The sequence below is a fragment of the Haliotis rufescens genome, unplaced genomic scaffold (assembly GCF_023055435.1).
Source record: "Haliotis rufescens isolate VD_foot unplaced genomic scaffold, xgHalRufe1.0.p SCAF_6, whole genome shotgun sequence".
Lineage (NCBI taxonomy): Eukaryota > Metazoa > Mollusca > Gastropoda > Lepetellida > Haliotidae > Haliotis > Haliotis rufescens.
Window position 1 is genome coordinate 14,028,702 of NW_025964334.1, and position 15,252 is coordinate 14,043,953.

General features: G+C 42.2%; 1 protein-coding gene across 7 annotated transcripts in view; it reads left to right on the top strand.

Moving 5' to 3' along the window:
• Positions 1 to 15,252, top strand: part of LOC124135448 (differentially expressed in FDCP 8 homolog A-like) — a 41,281-nt gene that overhangs the window by 10,574 nt on the left and 15,455 nt on the right. For 6 of the 7 annotated variants that reach the window (XR_007218727.1, XM_048385902.1, XM_048385903.1 and 3 more), the window contains one exon: positions 14,915 to 15,064. Coding sequence is in view for 6 of the 7 variants with exons in the window: in XM_048385902.1 (XP_048241859.1) it covers positions 14,915 to 15,064 (150 nt within the window). In the remaining variant the exon portion in view is untranslated. Of the gene's footprint in view, positions 1 to 10,485; positions 10,582 to 14,914; positions 15,065 to 15,252 lie in introns of those variants that run through there. The other variant, XM_048385907.1, reaches the window with a different exon arrangement.

Consider the following 15,252-nt stretch of genomic DNA (forward strand, 5'->3'; position numbering starts at 1 on the left):
GAATGACATTATCATGATTATTGTTTTGTTAATTGGACTGTGAGTTTAGCATGGTTTAGGTTTGATACCTTTTATTAGAGCCTGTTATGAGTCAGGGGCCTGGTGGCCCGGTCGTCTAAGGTGCCGCATTTGCTTTGCCCCATGCATTTCAACTTGGTGCATACTGGGTGAAATAGGGACAAGATTTCTCAGAAACTACTAAAATAATCTGAATGAAAGAGATACTTGTCAAGACTGAGTTCGAAAATTGGTGCTGTGAATTATTTTCTTACAGAGTTAGGGCCCTTGCTCCATGCTTTTCAACGAAGTGTACAGTGTGTCTGCAGTGGGGACAAGTTTTTTCAGAAACTATGGATGTTACATGAATGTGACCCTAGTGCCTATCTCTTCTTTATGGGACGCTTTTTCTATAGTTTTTATTCACTACTATATGAATAACCAAAATTCTAAATGTGCCCCATTGAGGGGGATAGTGATAACATTGTTTGTTTTTGTTTTCTCAAGTTTGGAGATATCAGGTAATGTTCTGAACTTCATGATACAGATACAGTGATATCTTTATGTTATCCCAAAACTGACACCAGTCAAATGTGTATCAGTTCTGCAAACTACCAAGCATTTCATCTTTAATACAAGGTGATAACTCCAGATGAGTTTCATTGTCTGCTTGCTGTCAAAGTTTGCTGGTAAGATAAATTTGTTGTCAATTGGTACATCTCAGGGCAACATAGGCTCTCACGCATGGTACATCACACCTTATCTCACCTTACATTGAAATACTTTCAAATATTTTCCATGTAGCCTGCTCATGTTGCTGGCTCATGTAGCCTGCTCATGTTGCTGGCTCATGTTGCTGGCTCATGTTGCTGGCTCATGTAGCCTGCTCATGTTGCTGGCTGATGTAGCCTGCTCATGTTGCTGGCTCATGTAGCCTGCTCATGTTGCTGGCTCATGTTGCTGGCTCATGTAGCATGCTCATGTTGCTGGCTCATGTTGCTGGCTCATGTTGCTGGCTCATGTCGCCGGCTCATGTAGCCTGCTCATGTTGCTGGCTCATGTCGCCGGCTCATATGTAGCCTGCTCATGTTGCTGGCTCATGTCGCCGGCTCATGTAGCCTGCTCATGTTGCTGGCTCATGTTGCTGGCTCATGTTGCTGGCTCATGTCGCCGGCTCATGTAGCCTGCTCATGTTGCTGGCTCATGTCGCCGGCTCATATGTAGCCTGCTCATGTTGCTGGCTCATGTCGCCGGCTCATGTAGCCTGCTCATGTTGCTGGCTCATGTTGCTGGCTCATGTTGCTGGCTCATGTCGCCGGCTCATGTAGCCTGCTCATGTTGCTGGCTCATGTCGCCGGCTCATGTACCCCTCTGAGAAATCAATCGGCACACATCATTATAGGTAACTTGCATATCTCGAATAAGTGTCGTTTGAGTTGAAATATTCCAATGCTTATCCGAATGCATTGGGTAAAGGGAAGTAACTCAGTTCATTTCCTTCGTCTGCTACAAGTTTTGTTAACTTAGTAAAACTGCTGACATTTATTCCAGAACTGTAAGAAACAAATTTTGCTATTAAGATAAATTTGTTGACAGCTTATAATATTTCCTTTGAGACTGGTTAACAATTAATAGTGTTGATTGGGAAGTACTTGTTTAAGTTGAAGTACCACATTTCTGAGGACTTCCTGAGGTGGGATGTATTGGATGCAGCTACTTAAGGAATTTCTTGTTTTCGTCAACAATGCATAACACTTCAACGTCTGGGTTGATGAACAGTTGATGAAGTGGATAGATTTGGTACAGAGAGACATATTGGAGTTGACAGATGGGAGGTCTGATCAACAACGATGATGTCTCCATGTCCTATTGGAAGTAAGATAGAGTTGGTACAGAGAGACATATTGGAGTTGACAGATGGGAGGTCTGATCAACGACGATGATGTCTCCATGTCCTGTTGGGAGTAAGATAGAGTTGGTACAGAGAGACATATTGGAGTTGACAGATGGGAGGTCTGATCAACGATGATGATTTCTCCGTGTCCTGTTGGGAGTAAGATAGAGTTGGTACAGAGAGACATATCGGAGTTGACTGATGGGAGTTCTGATCAACGACGATGATGTCTCCATGTCCTGTTGGGAGTAAGATAGAGTTGGTACAGAGAGACATATTGGAGTTGACAGATGGGAGGTCTGATCAACGATGATGATTTCTCCGTGTCCTGTTGGGAGTAAGATAGAGTTGGTACAGAGAGACATATCGGAGTTGACTGATGGGAGTTCTGATCAACGACGATGATGTCTCCATGTCCTGTTGGGAGTAAGATAGAGTTGGTACAGAGAGACATATTGGAGTTGACAGATGGGAGGTCTGATCAACGATGATGATTTCTCCGTGTCCTGTTGGGAGTAAGATAGAGTTGGTACAGAGAGACATATTGGAGTTGACAGATGGGAGGTCTGATCAACGATGATGATTTCTCCGTGTCCTGTTGGGAGTAAGATAGAGTTGGTACAGAGAGACATATTGGAGTTGACTGATAGGAGGTCTGATCAACGACGATGATGTCTCCATGTCCTGTTGGGAGTAAGATAGAGTTGGTACAGAGAGACATATCGGAGTTGACAGATGGGAGGTCTGATCAACGATGATGATTTCTCCGTGTCCTGTTGGGAGTAAGATAGAGTTGGTACAGAGAGACATATTGGAGTTGACAGATGGGAGGTCTGATCAACGATGATGATTTCTCCGTGTCCTGTTGGGAGTAAGATAGAGTTGGTACAGAGAGACATATTGGAGTTGACAGATGGGAGGTCGTATTAACGACGATGATTTCTCCGTGTCCTGTTGGGAGTAAGATAGAGTTGGTACAGAGAGACATATTGGAGTTGACTGATGGGAGTTCTTATCAATGACAATGATGTCTCCGTGTCCTGTTGGGAGTAAGATAGAGTTGGTACAGAGAGACATATTGAAGTTTACAGATGGGAGGTCTGATCAACGATGATTTCTCCGTGTCCTGTTGGGAGTAAGATAGAGTTGGTACAGAGAGACTTGATGTGGTTGTACATTCACTTCCATTCCTATGAATATTCATACTTTTGTTATGTGAATGATGAACATTAAAATATTTGTTACCCACAGGGAAAGAATTGACCGAGTTCATAAAAATCGTATGTGCATTATTGCACATATAATTTCCCGCACACCAGTGTTTTGTGTGATATCAAATATGTCAACACTCTTCAATAAATGTTTATGCTCCTTGGCAAGCCTTGGAATTTTAACATTTTATCGACATGTGATGAAAAAACTTTATATATGTGTTCCCTGGTTTTCTAGTATGAAAGTACAGGTGATAGAAATGGTTGTCAGTCACATCAATGTTTCATCCTTCTGGCAGTGTCCAACAGACTAGTAATGGTTTTACGCTGTAATTGTCAGGCTATTGTAGACAATGATGAAGTGACACTAAGGGTATTATCTTTACTTACAACAGTGGGGGTCCATCAATCTAAGAGTCATTGCCGGCAATAAAAGAGTCCTGTAAGGTAATGAAATAGTGTAGTGTACAGTACGTTGTGATAATTACTTCAGAGCCTGGAATGAATCGATGATCGTGTGGACAGTGGTCATGATTGATGGATGAAATAACAGACACACATAACTACTCTTGATGCGCTGTAGGTACAAGGAATGTTATTGTGTGTCCCTCGTAGGGGGTGTCACGATAAATCGAAATATCGATATATTGCTATTGGTAAGCACTTAAATTCAATAAATTGATTGTTAAATTAGTTTCCGACCAATAGTATCGATTTCAGTTAGGAATATCGATAGTTTCGATTGTACATGCAATGCTGTTCAAATTTGTTTTTCTTTTGATCATGAGTGGTAGTAATTTACACATGGTAATGTGGAATTTTCTTTTTCTTAAATTATTAGGTTAAAGAAAAAACAAATCAGTCATATCTCAAACTTTACTTTTTATTTGTTGTTATGGTTATCACATTCAAAGGAAACTTCAGTTCCAAGGTTTAATTCAACTCTAAAATCCATCTAAAATGATGCACTGAAAACTATCGATATTTATCGCAATAGTTGCTTGCAATATCAATAGTTATCGCAATAGTGATGTCCAGACCAATGGGGGGCGGTCGGGTAGCCTAGTGGTTAAAGCGTTCGCTCGTCACGCCTAAGACCCGGGTTCGATTCCCGACATGGGTACAATGTGTGAAGCCCATTTCTGGTGTCCCCTGTCGTGATATTGCTGGAATATTGCTAAAAACGGCGTAAAACCAAACTTACTCACTCACTCCAGACCAATGGTCACCCCTAGTCCCCCGGAATGCAGTATGTTTTTTTTCTGCGTCCATTGTCTACATTTGTGCATACTGGACGCACATTTGTGCGTTGCGTAAAACCCTGGATACTTACCTTCAAATAGGTGATGACTTGTGTGAAGTGGTGGGTTGTAGTTACACTGAATAGTGATGGTGTTTCCGTGTACTGGCATTTATGGTGCCAAGTTTCATCAAGGCTGTTCACAAAAAGTACAGTTCTTTCCAAGTTAGCTGAGGATTTTAGGCAACATTGAAGACATGTGTTTGTAGTCTGTTGTGGAAAGCAGTTTGAGATGGTGTGGCTTTGAATGTTTCTGGCAGCGAGTTCCACACTGTAGCAGCTTCAAGTTGAAGCTAGGGGCGGTCGGGTAGCCTAGTGGTTAAAGCGTTCGCTCGTCACGCCGAAGACCCGGGTTTCGATTCCAGACATGGGTACAATATGTGAAGCCCATTTCTGGTGTCCCCCGCCGTGATATTGCTGGAATATTGCTAAAAGCGGCGTAAAACCAAACTCACTCACTCACTCACTCACTCAAGTTGAAGCTCCCTACAAACCGTAGATGGTTCAGGGTTACAGGGGTTCTTGTCCAGATGGTCCTTCTGTTCTGAGATCTTAGAGATTTACTGGATTTGTTCTGCTGCAACACAGACTTGAGATCAGACGTTGCAGAGTCAGTCTTTGCCAAGTGGGTATATCATCTTGATAATCTTGAAGACAAGTTTGCTGGAGACTGGGAGCCAATGTAGCTGCTTAGGAACTGGGGGAGTTCATGGATGACTCTATCTGCTGTATTTTGGAGGAGCTGTAGCTTACCTAATGATGTTGGTGACATCACCCTGACTGTTATTGCCACGATCAGGTATTGATTTTCTAAAGCGAAAGTAGGTGTTTCTGGTAACTTCTGCTGGCCGTAAAGATTTTATGAGTGTTTTATCTTCTCAGCTGTTGGTGTATTATGTAATCCTGTTATAAAACTTCAACTGAAGACTCTCTTCTGAAGATAAGTGTACATGCAGTAAAGAGGTCAAATTAGCCCTGATCAACTGATAGGTAAGCATGGTAAGGAATCAACACCTATCTGACACCTATCTTGATAGAAAAATGTACTATCTGGTACTATCTGCTATCCTCTGTCTTCATAGGAGAATATACCTGCTTCAGTCTCTCCCCCATCTGCTATCCTCCATCTTCATAGGAGATATACCTGTTTCTGTCTATTCCCTATCTGCAGCCCCCTATGCTGGTAGGAGACTGGGACAGTATCTTGTCCAAAGTACGGCCCTCTATCCTGGTAGGAGACTGGGACAGTATCTTGTCCAAAGTACGGCCCCCTATCCTGGTAGGAGACTGGGACAGTATCTTGTCCAAAGTACGGCCCCCTATCCTGGTAGGAGACTGGGACAGTATCTTGTCCAAAGTACAGCCCCCTATCCTGGTAGGAGACTGGGACAGTATCTTGTCCAAAGTACAGCCCCCTATCCTGGTAGGAGACTGGGACAGTATCTTGTCCAAGTACGGCCCCCTATCCTGGTAGGAGACTGGGACAGTATCTTGTCCAAAGTACGGCCCCCTATCCTGGTAGGAGACTGGGACAGTATCTTGTCCAAAGTACGGCCCCCTATCCTGGTAGGAGACTGGGACAGTATCTTGTCCAAAGTATGGCCCCCTATCCTGGTAGGAGACTGGGACAGTATCTTGTCCAAAGTACGGCCCCCTATCCTGGTAGGAGACTGGGACAGTATCTTGTCCAAAGTACGGCCCCCTATCCTGGTAGGAGACTGGGACAGTATCTTGTCCAAAGTACGGCCCCCTATCCTGGTAGGAGACTGGGACAGTATCTTGTCCAAAGTACGGCCCCCTATCCTGGTAGGAGACTGGGACAGTATCTTGTCCAAAGTACGGCCCCCTATCCTGGTAGGAGACTGGGACAGTATCTTGTCCAAAGTACGGCCCCCTATCCTGGTAGGAGACTGGGACAGTATCTTGTCCAAAGTACGGCCCCCTATCCTGGTAGGAGACTGGGACAGTATCTTGTCCAAAGTACGGCCCCCTATCCTGGTAGGAGACTGGGACAGTATCTTGTCCAAAGTACGGCCCCCTATCCTGGTAGGAGACTGGGACAGTATCTTGTCCAAAGTACGGCCCCCTATCCTGGTAGGAGACTGGGACAGTATCTTGTCCAAAGTACGGCCCCCTATCCTGGTAGGAGACTGGGACAGTATCCTGTCCAAAGTACGGCCCCCTATCCTGGTAGGAGACTGGGACAGTATCTTGTCCAAAGTACGGCCCCCTATCCTGGTAGGAGACTGGGACAGTATCTTGTCCAAAGTACGGCCCCCTATCCTGGTAGGAGACTGGGACAGTATCTTGTCCAAAGTACGGCCCCCTATCCTGGTAGGAGACTGGGACAGTATCTTGTCCAAGTACGGCCCCCTATCCTGGTAGGAGACTGGGACAGTATCTTGTCCAAGTACGGCCCCCTATCCTGGTAGGAGACTGGGACAGTATCTTGTCCAAAGTACGGCCCCCTATCCTGGTAGGAGACTGGGACAGTATCTTGTCCAAAGTACAGCCCCCTATCCTGGTAGGAGACTGGGACAGTATCTTGTCCAAAGTACGGCCCCCTATCCTGTGAGGAAAAGGTACCTGCGCCAGTTTACTCCCTGTCTAGCCAGACAAGGGTTATATAATCTATTCTCCCCACCATCCTCTTCTATATTTATCCTGTCAAAGTATTTTCTTTTTATTGAATGAATAATATATAATACACTGTGCTGGTCCTCGATTTAGTATTATGCAAGTTCTGCTTTTTGGAGACTGAGATAGTCGCAAAATTGATGTCTGAATAAACAAGTGTGTAGTGATGTCATCAATTAGTCAACAGACCGAGGTAAGTGTTTATTCATATAAAGCACCTGTCTCTCACCAGTGAGATGAGTTATGCGTATAAATGGATCAATGCGTGTCATGTACGTATTGAAATATGTATGCAGTCTTCAGTGGAGCCTTATGCTGGCTGATTATGTTGATAGAAGTCTTCGTCTGTGCAATTCAGTAGGGCTGGGACGAGTCCTAATGTACTACCCGGGTACCTGACCCCCTATTACCCAACGCTACCAGGGTACCCACTTTAGACCTCAAGAGATAGGTACAAAATGTCCGATGGGGAAACGTTTGACCATACTCCTGTCCAAATGTATTTAGATACATGTATAAAATGATCTGGTCAGGCATACACTGAAGTTGATTGTTTTATCTTTATGCAAACATATAAAATCAGAAGGAATGTGTGCATAGTCCGAAAGAAATGTGAACGTTTGTCACTTATAGTGGAACCATAGAGTTCTCGATAATTTTTGCCATTAAACAATATAATCACGTGACTAACCACGGGTCCGGGTAGTCCTGTGGGTAATGGGTCCTACTCAGTACCCACCCGACCCGAGTACCTGAGTTACCTGTCCCAGTCCTACAGTTCAGTACAAAATGTCACTTTGAAACTGGGCCTGACACCTGTGTTCTTTATGTGTACATATCCATGATATTAATGGATAGCTCGTTAGTCTATCATTGTCTGGTCCAACTGACAGCTGACATTATTGTGTTAATTAATTAAGTTTAAATTAAATCTCCAAAGTTGTTTTCTTATGAGATGAGTATATGCTTGGGTATGAGCTTAAGATAGAGAGAGACAGAGACTCGATAGATTAAGTTTAGATTGAAAAGTTTAACATTAATAAAGGTTGAAACATATCGCAACTTATTCAGAGAATGTAATTTTGTGCTACCATGCTTACTGTGTGTACAATTTACTTATTTCAGGGATGGGCTATATAAGAAGGAAAAGCATTTGGAGAGGTTTAAACGAAATTTCTGGCTTTTCCATAAAATAAAAAAATACATTATTGAGAAATTTGTTGCTATGCGAATCATAGATTGTGTGATCCATTTCTTAAAAGAAGGTGAAGAACTCCGAATTCTTTCATATTACTACAGTGATCCCTCGCTACAACGCTACCAATGGGGTCCAAATAATTGGTGGGCGTTATAGACGATGAGCCGTTTAACCGAGGCCGAGGCGGGGGAGTGCGCTCGGCCAATCTCACGATCTTCGCCTTGTCTCGCACATTGCAATGATACAGGTTGTTTAAGGTTCATATTACTATAGTGTAAATTGTTTATTTGTCTTAGAATGGCATATACATATAAAAACATACAGGACATACAAATAATGCCACCATCCAGCCTTCATGTGCTTATAAGACATGAACATTAAAATATAATTCTTTTATATGTATATGCCATCTTAAGACAATTAAACAATTTACACTATAGTTAATCTTTCGTGCTTTACAAATTAACTGTAGTAATATATAAGAATCAGTAGCTCTTTATGAAATAAAAACTGTAGTAATATGAAAGAATTGGGTGTTTTATGGCTTCTTTTGAGAAGTGGGGCGGTCGGGTAGCCTAGTGGTTAAAGCGTTCGCTCGTCACGCCGATGACCCGGGTTCGATTCCCGACATGGGTACAATGTGTGAAGCCCATTTCTGGTGTCCCCCGCCGTGATATTGCTGGAATATTGCTAAAAGCGGCGTAAAACTATACTCACTCACTCACTCTTTTGAGAAGTGTATATTTCTGGACTTTGAATGGGGTTTAGAAGTGATACACATAAGGAAGAGCATTCATGGATGCCAACTTCTTTACTATGAGGAATACAACAAGAACAACAAAAATAATGAGATACCGTATTCGACGTAATAAGCGCCCTGCTCTAATAAGCGCCCACGGCGATATTTGCTAATATATTGGCCAGTGAACAATCCCAATTAAAACCCTTCCGATTGGATTGCTATATGCACCCTTAATTATGGGCAATTAAATTCTGGAAAAATATATCTGTCGTTCACCAAAATAATATTTTAATAGGGGCCCCTTTTTTCTAATTTTGAGAGCGCCCTGGGCGCTTATTACGTCGAATACGGTAAGTTTCGACCTTTGTTTCCTTATTATTTTTGTTGTTCTTACAGGTACATATATATGCTCTCTGCCTCATAGCATTAATTCATCTGATGAAGGAGTAAGTATATACTCCGAAACGTTGTGTTCCTCATAATAAAGAAGTTGACATCCATAAGGAGGGTGTGTCTGAAAGGTGAGGCAACCTGGGTGGTGTTAGGGTTGCTTATTTTCAATTTTGAGAAATTTGGAATTTGGAAACTTGGGGGTCTAAAGTGGGGGGACTAAGGGTGGATGTGTGGTTTTGGGATTTGTATTTATTAGTTTTGATTCGTGGTGGTTTAAGTTTTGTAGATGATTATATGTGGCCTAGTAGTTCAGTTTTAATAAGGAGTATGCCTAATGCTTTGAAGGTTTGTGTATCGTTGAGGGGATTTAGAAGTTTCGCTACAGTTAGTTGAGTGTTGCAGTCTAGTTTGGTTTGGAGTGTTGTTATGTGTTGTCTGTAGTGCGGGCAGTGTAGTAGTACGTGTTCAGGGCCCACTTGCACAAAGCGATCTTAGCGCTAAGATGATCGTAACTCCCATACTTTAACATAGGCTTACAATAGTTGTAGCGCTAAGATCGCTTTGTGCAGGGCCCTGGTGTTTCTAGTTGGCTGCAGTGTGGGCATTTACCTTTTTTGTGTTTCTTTATTTTATGTAGATATGAGTTTAGTTTTGTGTGACCTGTTTGTAGTTTAATTATTATCCTGTCAATATTTATGGATATATGATGTCTTTACATTTTTTAGTGGCTTTTGGAGCATATGTTTCAGTTTGCAGTTTGAGTTTTGGTAGTTATTTTGCCACTTTTGGAAAAAAATCCCTTAGTGATGCTCCATAAATTCTCCTCTTTGTATATATTCCTGATTCCCATCAGTTATGACAAATAGTGTCATTGAGTCAGCAAGGGAGACAGGCGAGATGGATTATGACAGTCAGGAAAACAGTCTGCCTGGTAATAATGATTCTTAACAATCTGTTGCCACCCAGTGTCATGTTTTATGTCACATGATCAGTAAGCAGAAAGATGGCTTGGCTGGATGTCATGTGACAGGAGGCTGGCTCGTTAAGACAAACTGTCACTAATTAGCAGCACACAAAGGAGATCAGCATCAGCTGACGAGGTAATTAGCTCCTTGCAGAGCATATCCTAATTAGCCTCCCTAAACATCCAGACATATGCATGTGGACTGCACACAGTCTTCACACAGCCACACTTGTTGGAGACAGAAGGTAGGAGGACATATTTACCTGTCCATGTTTTGTCTGGAATAACTTTTGAAATTGGTGAGATGCTAATTTGGAAATGTACTGTAAATTTGTCATTATTGTTGCAAAATGGTCTAATGGTGAGTGAGGGAGTATTTCTTTAGGCGACTTTTAGCGATAATCCAGCAATATCATAAAGTAGACACAATTTATGGATAACATCGTCTTTAATATGTAAAGGCGGCGTTTCAGTATAGAACCGTTTTATCTTGCTTGACAACGGTATAAGGATCTATACCGAAACGTCGCCTTTACAGTATTAAAGACGTTGTTATCCATAAATTGTGTCTACTTTGTCATCCGTCAACTTCTAAGTAATGCCTATTAAACAATTCAGCAATATCATGTTGGTCGGACCACCAGAAATGGGTTTTACACATTGTACCCATGTGGGGAATCGAACTCGGGTCTGTGGCGTGACCAGCAAACGCTTTAACCACTATGCCAACACTGCCCCTGCATCTAATTTTAGAAGTGAAATGTGTGCTCAGTAATGATGTTTTGACTGAATTGGTTGATAAATGCGTATAGGAATTCGATGCCAGCTGCATCTTTTTGTGTTTTGTTTCGATACCTTGGGAGCAAATCATGTACGTTAGGTGTAGACATTTATGTTGATTGTAGTTAATGTGTTCACACTTCGTATACCCTGTCACATCCAGACATCAATAGTGGCCCACTTCTCCACAGACAGATCTCCCACTGGCCTTAAATTTTTAAGCCATCACAGCAGTCAGCTGATATGCATCTGGGGATGAGTCAGGTGGTGCAGAGTTTATACGACATATACTGCAGCCTGCCTGCACATTGCTGTTACGCCTAGTTAGGTCCACATTACAGGATTCAGGCAGAGTCCTCTGAGGGCAGATATATGTAGGGGCATAATTGGAGCATACATGAACACCTTGATATTTGATATTTACATTAACACCATGATATTTGAGATGTACATGAATACCATGATATTTGTGAATTACATAAACACCTTGATATTTGAACATACATGAACACCATGATATTTGAGATTTACATGAACACCTTGATATTTGAGATTTACATGAACACCATGATATTTGAGATTTACATGAACACCTTGATATTTGAGATTTACATGGACACCATGATATTTGAGATTTACATGAACACCTTGATATTTGAGATTTACATGAACACCATGATATCTGAGATTTACATGGACACCGTAATATTTGTGAATTACATGAACACCTTGATATTTGAGATTTACATGAACACCTTGATATTTGAGATTTACATGAACACCATGATATTTGAGATTTACATGGACACCTTGATATTTGAGATTTACATGAACACCATGATATTTGAGATTTACATGGACACCTTGATATTTGAGATTTACATGAACACCTTGATATTTGAGATTTACATGGACACCTTGATATTTGAGATTTACATGAACACCTTGATATTTGTGACTTACATGAACACCGTAATATTTGAGACTTACAGGAATACCATGATGTTTGAGACTTACTGAACACCATAATATTTGAGACTTACAGGAATACCATGATGTTTGAGACTTACTGAACACCATAATATTTGAGACTTACAGGAATACCATGATGTTTGAGACTTACTGAACACCGTAATATTTGAGACTTACAGGAATACCATGATGTTTGAGACTTACTGAACACCATAATATTTGAGACTTACAGGAATACCATGATGTTTGAGACTTACTGAACACCATAATATTTGAGACTTACAGGAATACCATGATGTTTGAGACTTACTGAACACCATAATATTTGAGACTTACAGGAATACCATGATGTTTGAGACTTACTGAACACCATAATATTTGAGACTTACAGGAATACCATGATGTTTGAGACTTACTGAACACCATAATATTTGAGACTTACAGGAATACCATGATGTTTGAGACTTACTGAACACCGTAATATTTGAGACTTACAGGAATACCATGATGTTTGAGACTTACTGAACACCGTAATATTTGAGACTTACAGGAATACCATGATGTTTGAGACTTACTGAACACCATAATATTTGAGACTTACAGGAATACCATGATGTTTGAGACTTACTGAACACCGTAATATTTGAGACTTACAGGAATACCATGATGTTTGAGACTTACTGAACACCGTAATATTTGAGACTTACATGAATACCATGATATTTATGAATTACATTAACACCTTGATATTTGAGCATACATGAACACTGTGATGTGTGAGACTTTCATGAACACCGAAATACAGTGATATTTTTTATATACTTAAACACAGTGATCTTTGAGACATGCACAGTAGTAATTTCAACACAATGTACTGAGATTTGTGAGAGACCTCCGTGACTAGACGGGTATTGTGCTGTACACTGCCGAGTTAGATAGTTTCAAGGGTTCAAATTCCTTGTATTAAACATTGTACGGTGCCAGTGGAACATGGCATGGTTATAATAGGATCTTAGTTCTGTAAGGGCATGCTTGGTTATCACATTTGGTTTAATCAGAGTACCTTGTGATGTTTGTAAGGGAAGCCAGTGATAAACGTACATTTACACATGTAAACTGGGACCTGTGAAGATCTGGGGTAGAATAGGTCGTCAGCAACCCATGCTTGCCTTAAAAGGCGACTATGCTTGTCATAAGAGGCAATTATAGGAATTGGGTGGTCAGGCTAGCTGACTTGGTCGATGCATGTCATTGTATCCCAGTTACGTGGATCGATGCTCATGATGTTGATCACTGGATTGTCTTGTCCGGACTCGATTATTTACAGACCACCGTCATATAGGTGAAATATTGCAGAGTGCAGCGAACAAAAAAACAAAAAAACACGTAAACATCCATACAAGTGCCTGTGGCACACTTACAAGGAAGTATATTCAACAGATACAGGAAGTGTAGGAGAGGTTCAGGCTGTTATCTCCGCTCCACTCCCAGGTCAAACATGAAGGCTTCCTTACTCAAGTCAACACATGGCATGGGGTGTTTTCTGAAATTCCTATGTCACTGGCTGTGTGTTTGTAATGTGATGACATCACGTTCTGTTGTGGCATATTGTTGTATAAGGTAGAAAAGCTGTTAACATTGCCCATTGTGATCAACTGTACTACAGGTACTTATGCTATGAAGAAAGAATCAAAAAGCATGTACATAGGGGGCGTCACATAGCTGGAATATTGCTGAGTGTGGTGTGAACAACAAACAAACAAATTATCATGATTTTGAACAGTAAACATTATTCCGCAATATCACTGTGACAGTGAGGAGACCAAAGTATACAGAACTACCTGGACAAGTTGGCTCTACTCCGTCATGTACTGTTGCCCTTGGTTTCAGGGCCACTTTGGTTTTAGTAACAGTGAGGAGCTGGACCAAAGTATACAGAACTACCTGGACAAGTTGGCTCTACTCTATCATGTACTGTTGTCCTTGGTTTCAGGGCCACTTTGGTTTAAGCAGCAGTGAGGAGCCGGACCAAAGTATACAGAACTACCTGGACAAGTTGGCTCTACTCTATCATGTACTGTTGTCCTTGGTTTCAGGGCCACTTTGGTTTTAGTAACAGCGAGGGGCTGGACCTGGCTATAGAGAACTGCCTGGACAAGTTGGCTCTACTCTATCATGTACTGTTGTCCTTGGTTTCAGGGCCACTTTGGTTTAGTAGCCGTGAGGAGCTGGACCTGGCTATAGAGAACTGCCTGGACAAGTTGGCTCTACTCTATCATGTACAGTTGTCCTTGGTTTCAGGGCCACTTTGGTTTAAGCAGCAGTGAGGAGCTGGACCTGGCTATAGAGAACTTCCTGGACAAGTTGGCTCTACTCTATCATGTACTGTTGTCCTTGGTTTCAGGGCCACTTTGGTTTAAGCAGCAGTGAGGGGCTGGACCTGGCTATAGAGAACTGCCAGGACAAGTTCGCTCTACTCTATCATGTACTGTTGCCCTTGGTTTCAGGGCCACTTTGGTTTGAGCAGCAGTGAGGAGCTGGACCTGGCTATAGAGAACTGCCTGGACAAGTTGGCTCTACTCTATCATGTCCTGTAACAACATATTTTCCTTGGTTTCAGGGCCACTTTGGTTTGAGCAGCAGTGAGGAGCTGGACCTGGCTATAGAGAACTGCCTGGACAAGTTGACTTTACTCTATCATGTACTGTTGCCCTTGGTTTCAGGGCCACTTTGGTTTTAGTAGCAGTGAGCGGCTGGACCTGGCTATAGAGAACTGCCTGGACAAGTTGGCTATACTCTATCATGTACTGTTGTCCTTGGTTTCAGGGCCACTTTGGTTTAAGCAGCAGTGAGGAGCTGGACCTGGCTATAGAGAACTGTGTGGAACTCATCAGGTTGGCGCCGCACAACTCTGACAAACAGAAGAACCTCATCCGGAAACTGGTGCAGCTGAGGATGAAGAAACAAGAACTGAAAGTAAGATACTTTGTATTTCTTGTAGGAGGTGGCGGTGATGTGGGCGTTGGCGTGGGCGTGGGCATGGGCGTGGGCGTGGCTTGTGTTTGGCATAGATGGGTTTTGTCAAGTGTTGGTCTCGAGTAGGGCTCCAGTGGGTCCAACTGTTGAACTCGTACCTGGGGGTTGAAACTCGATTTGGGTGGCAG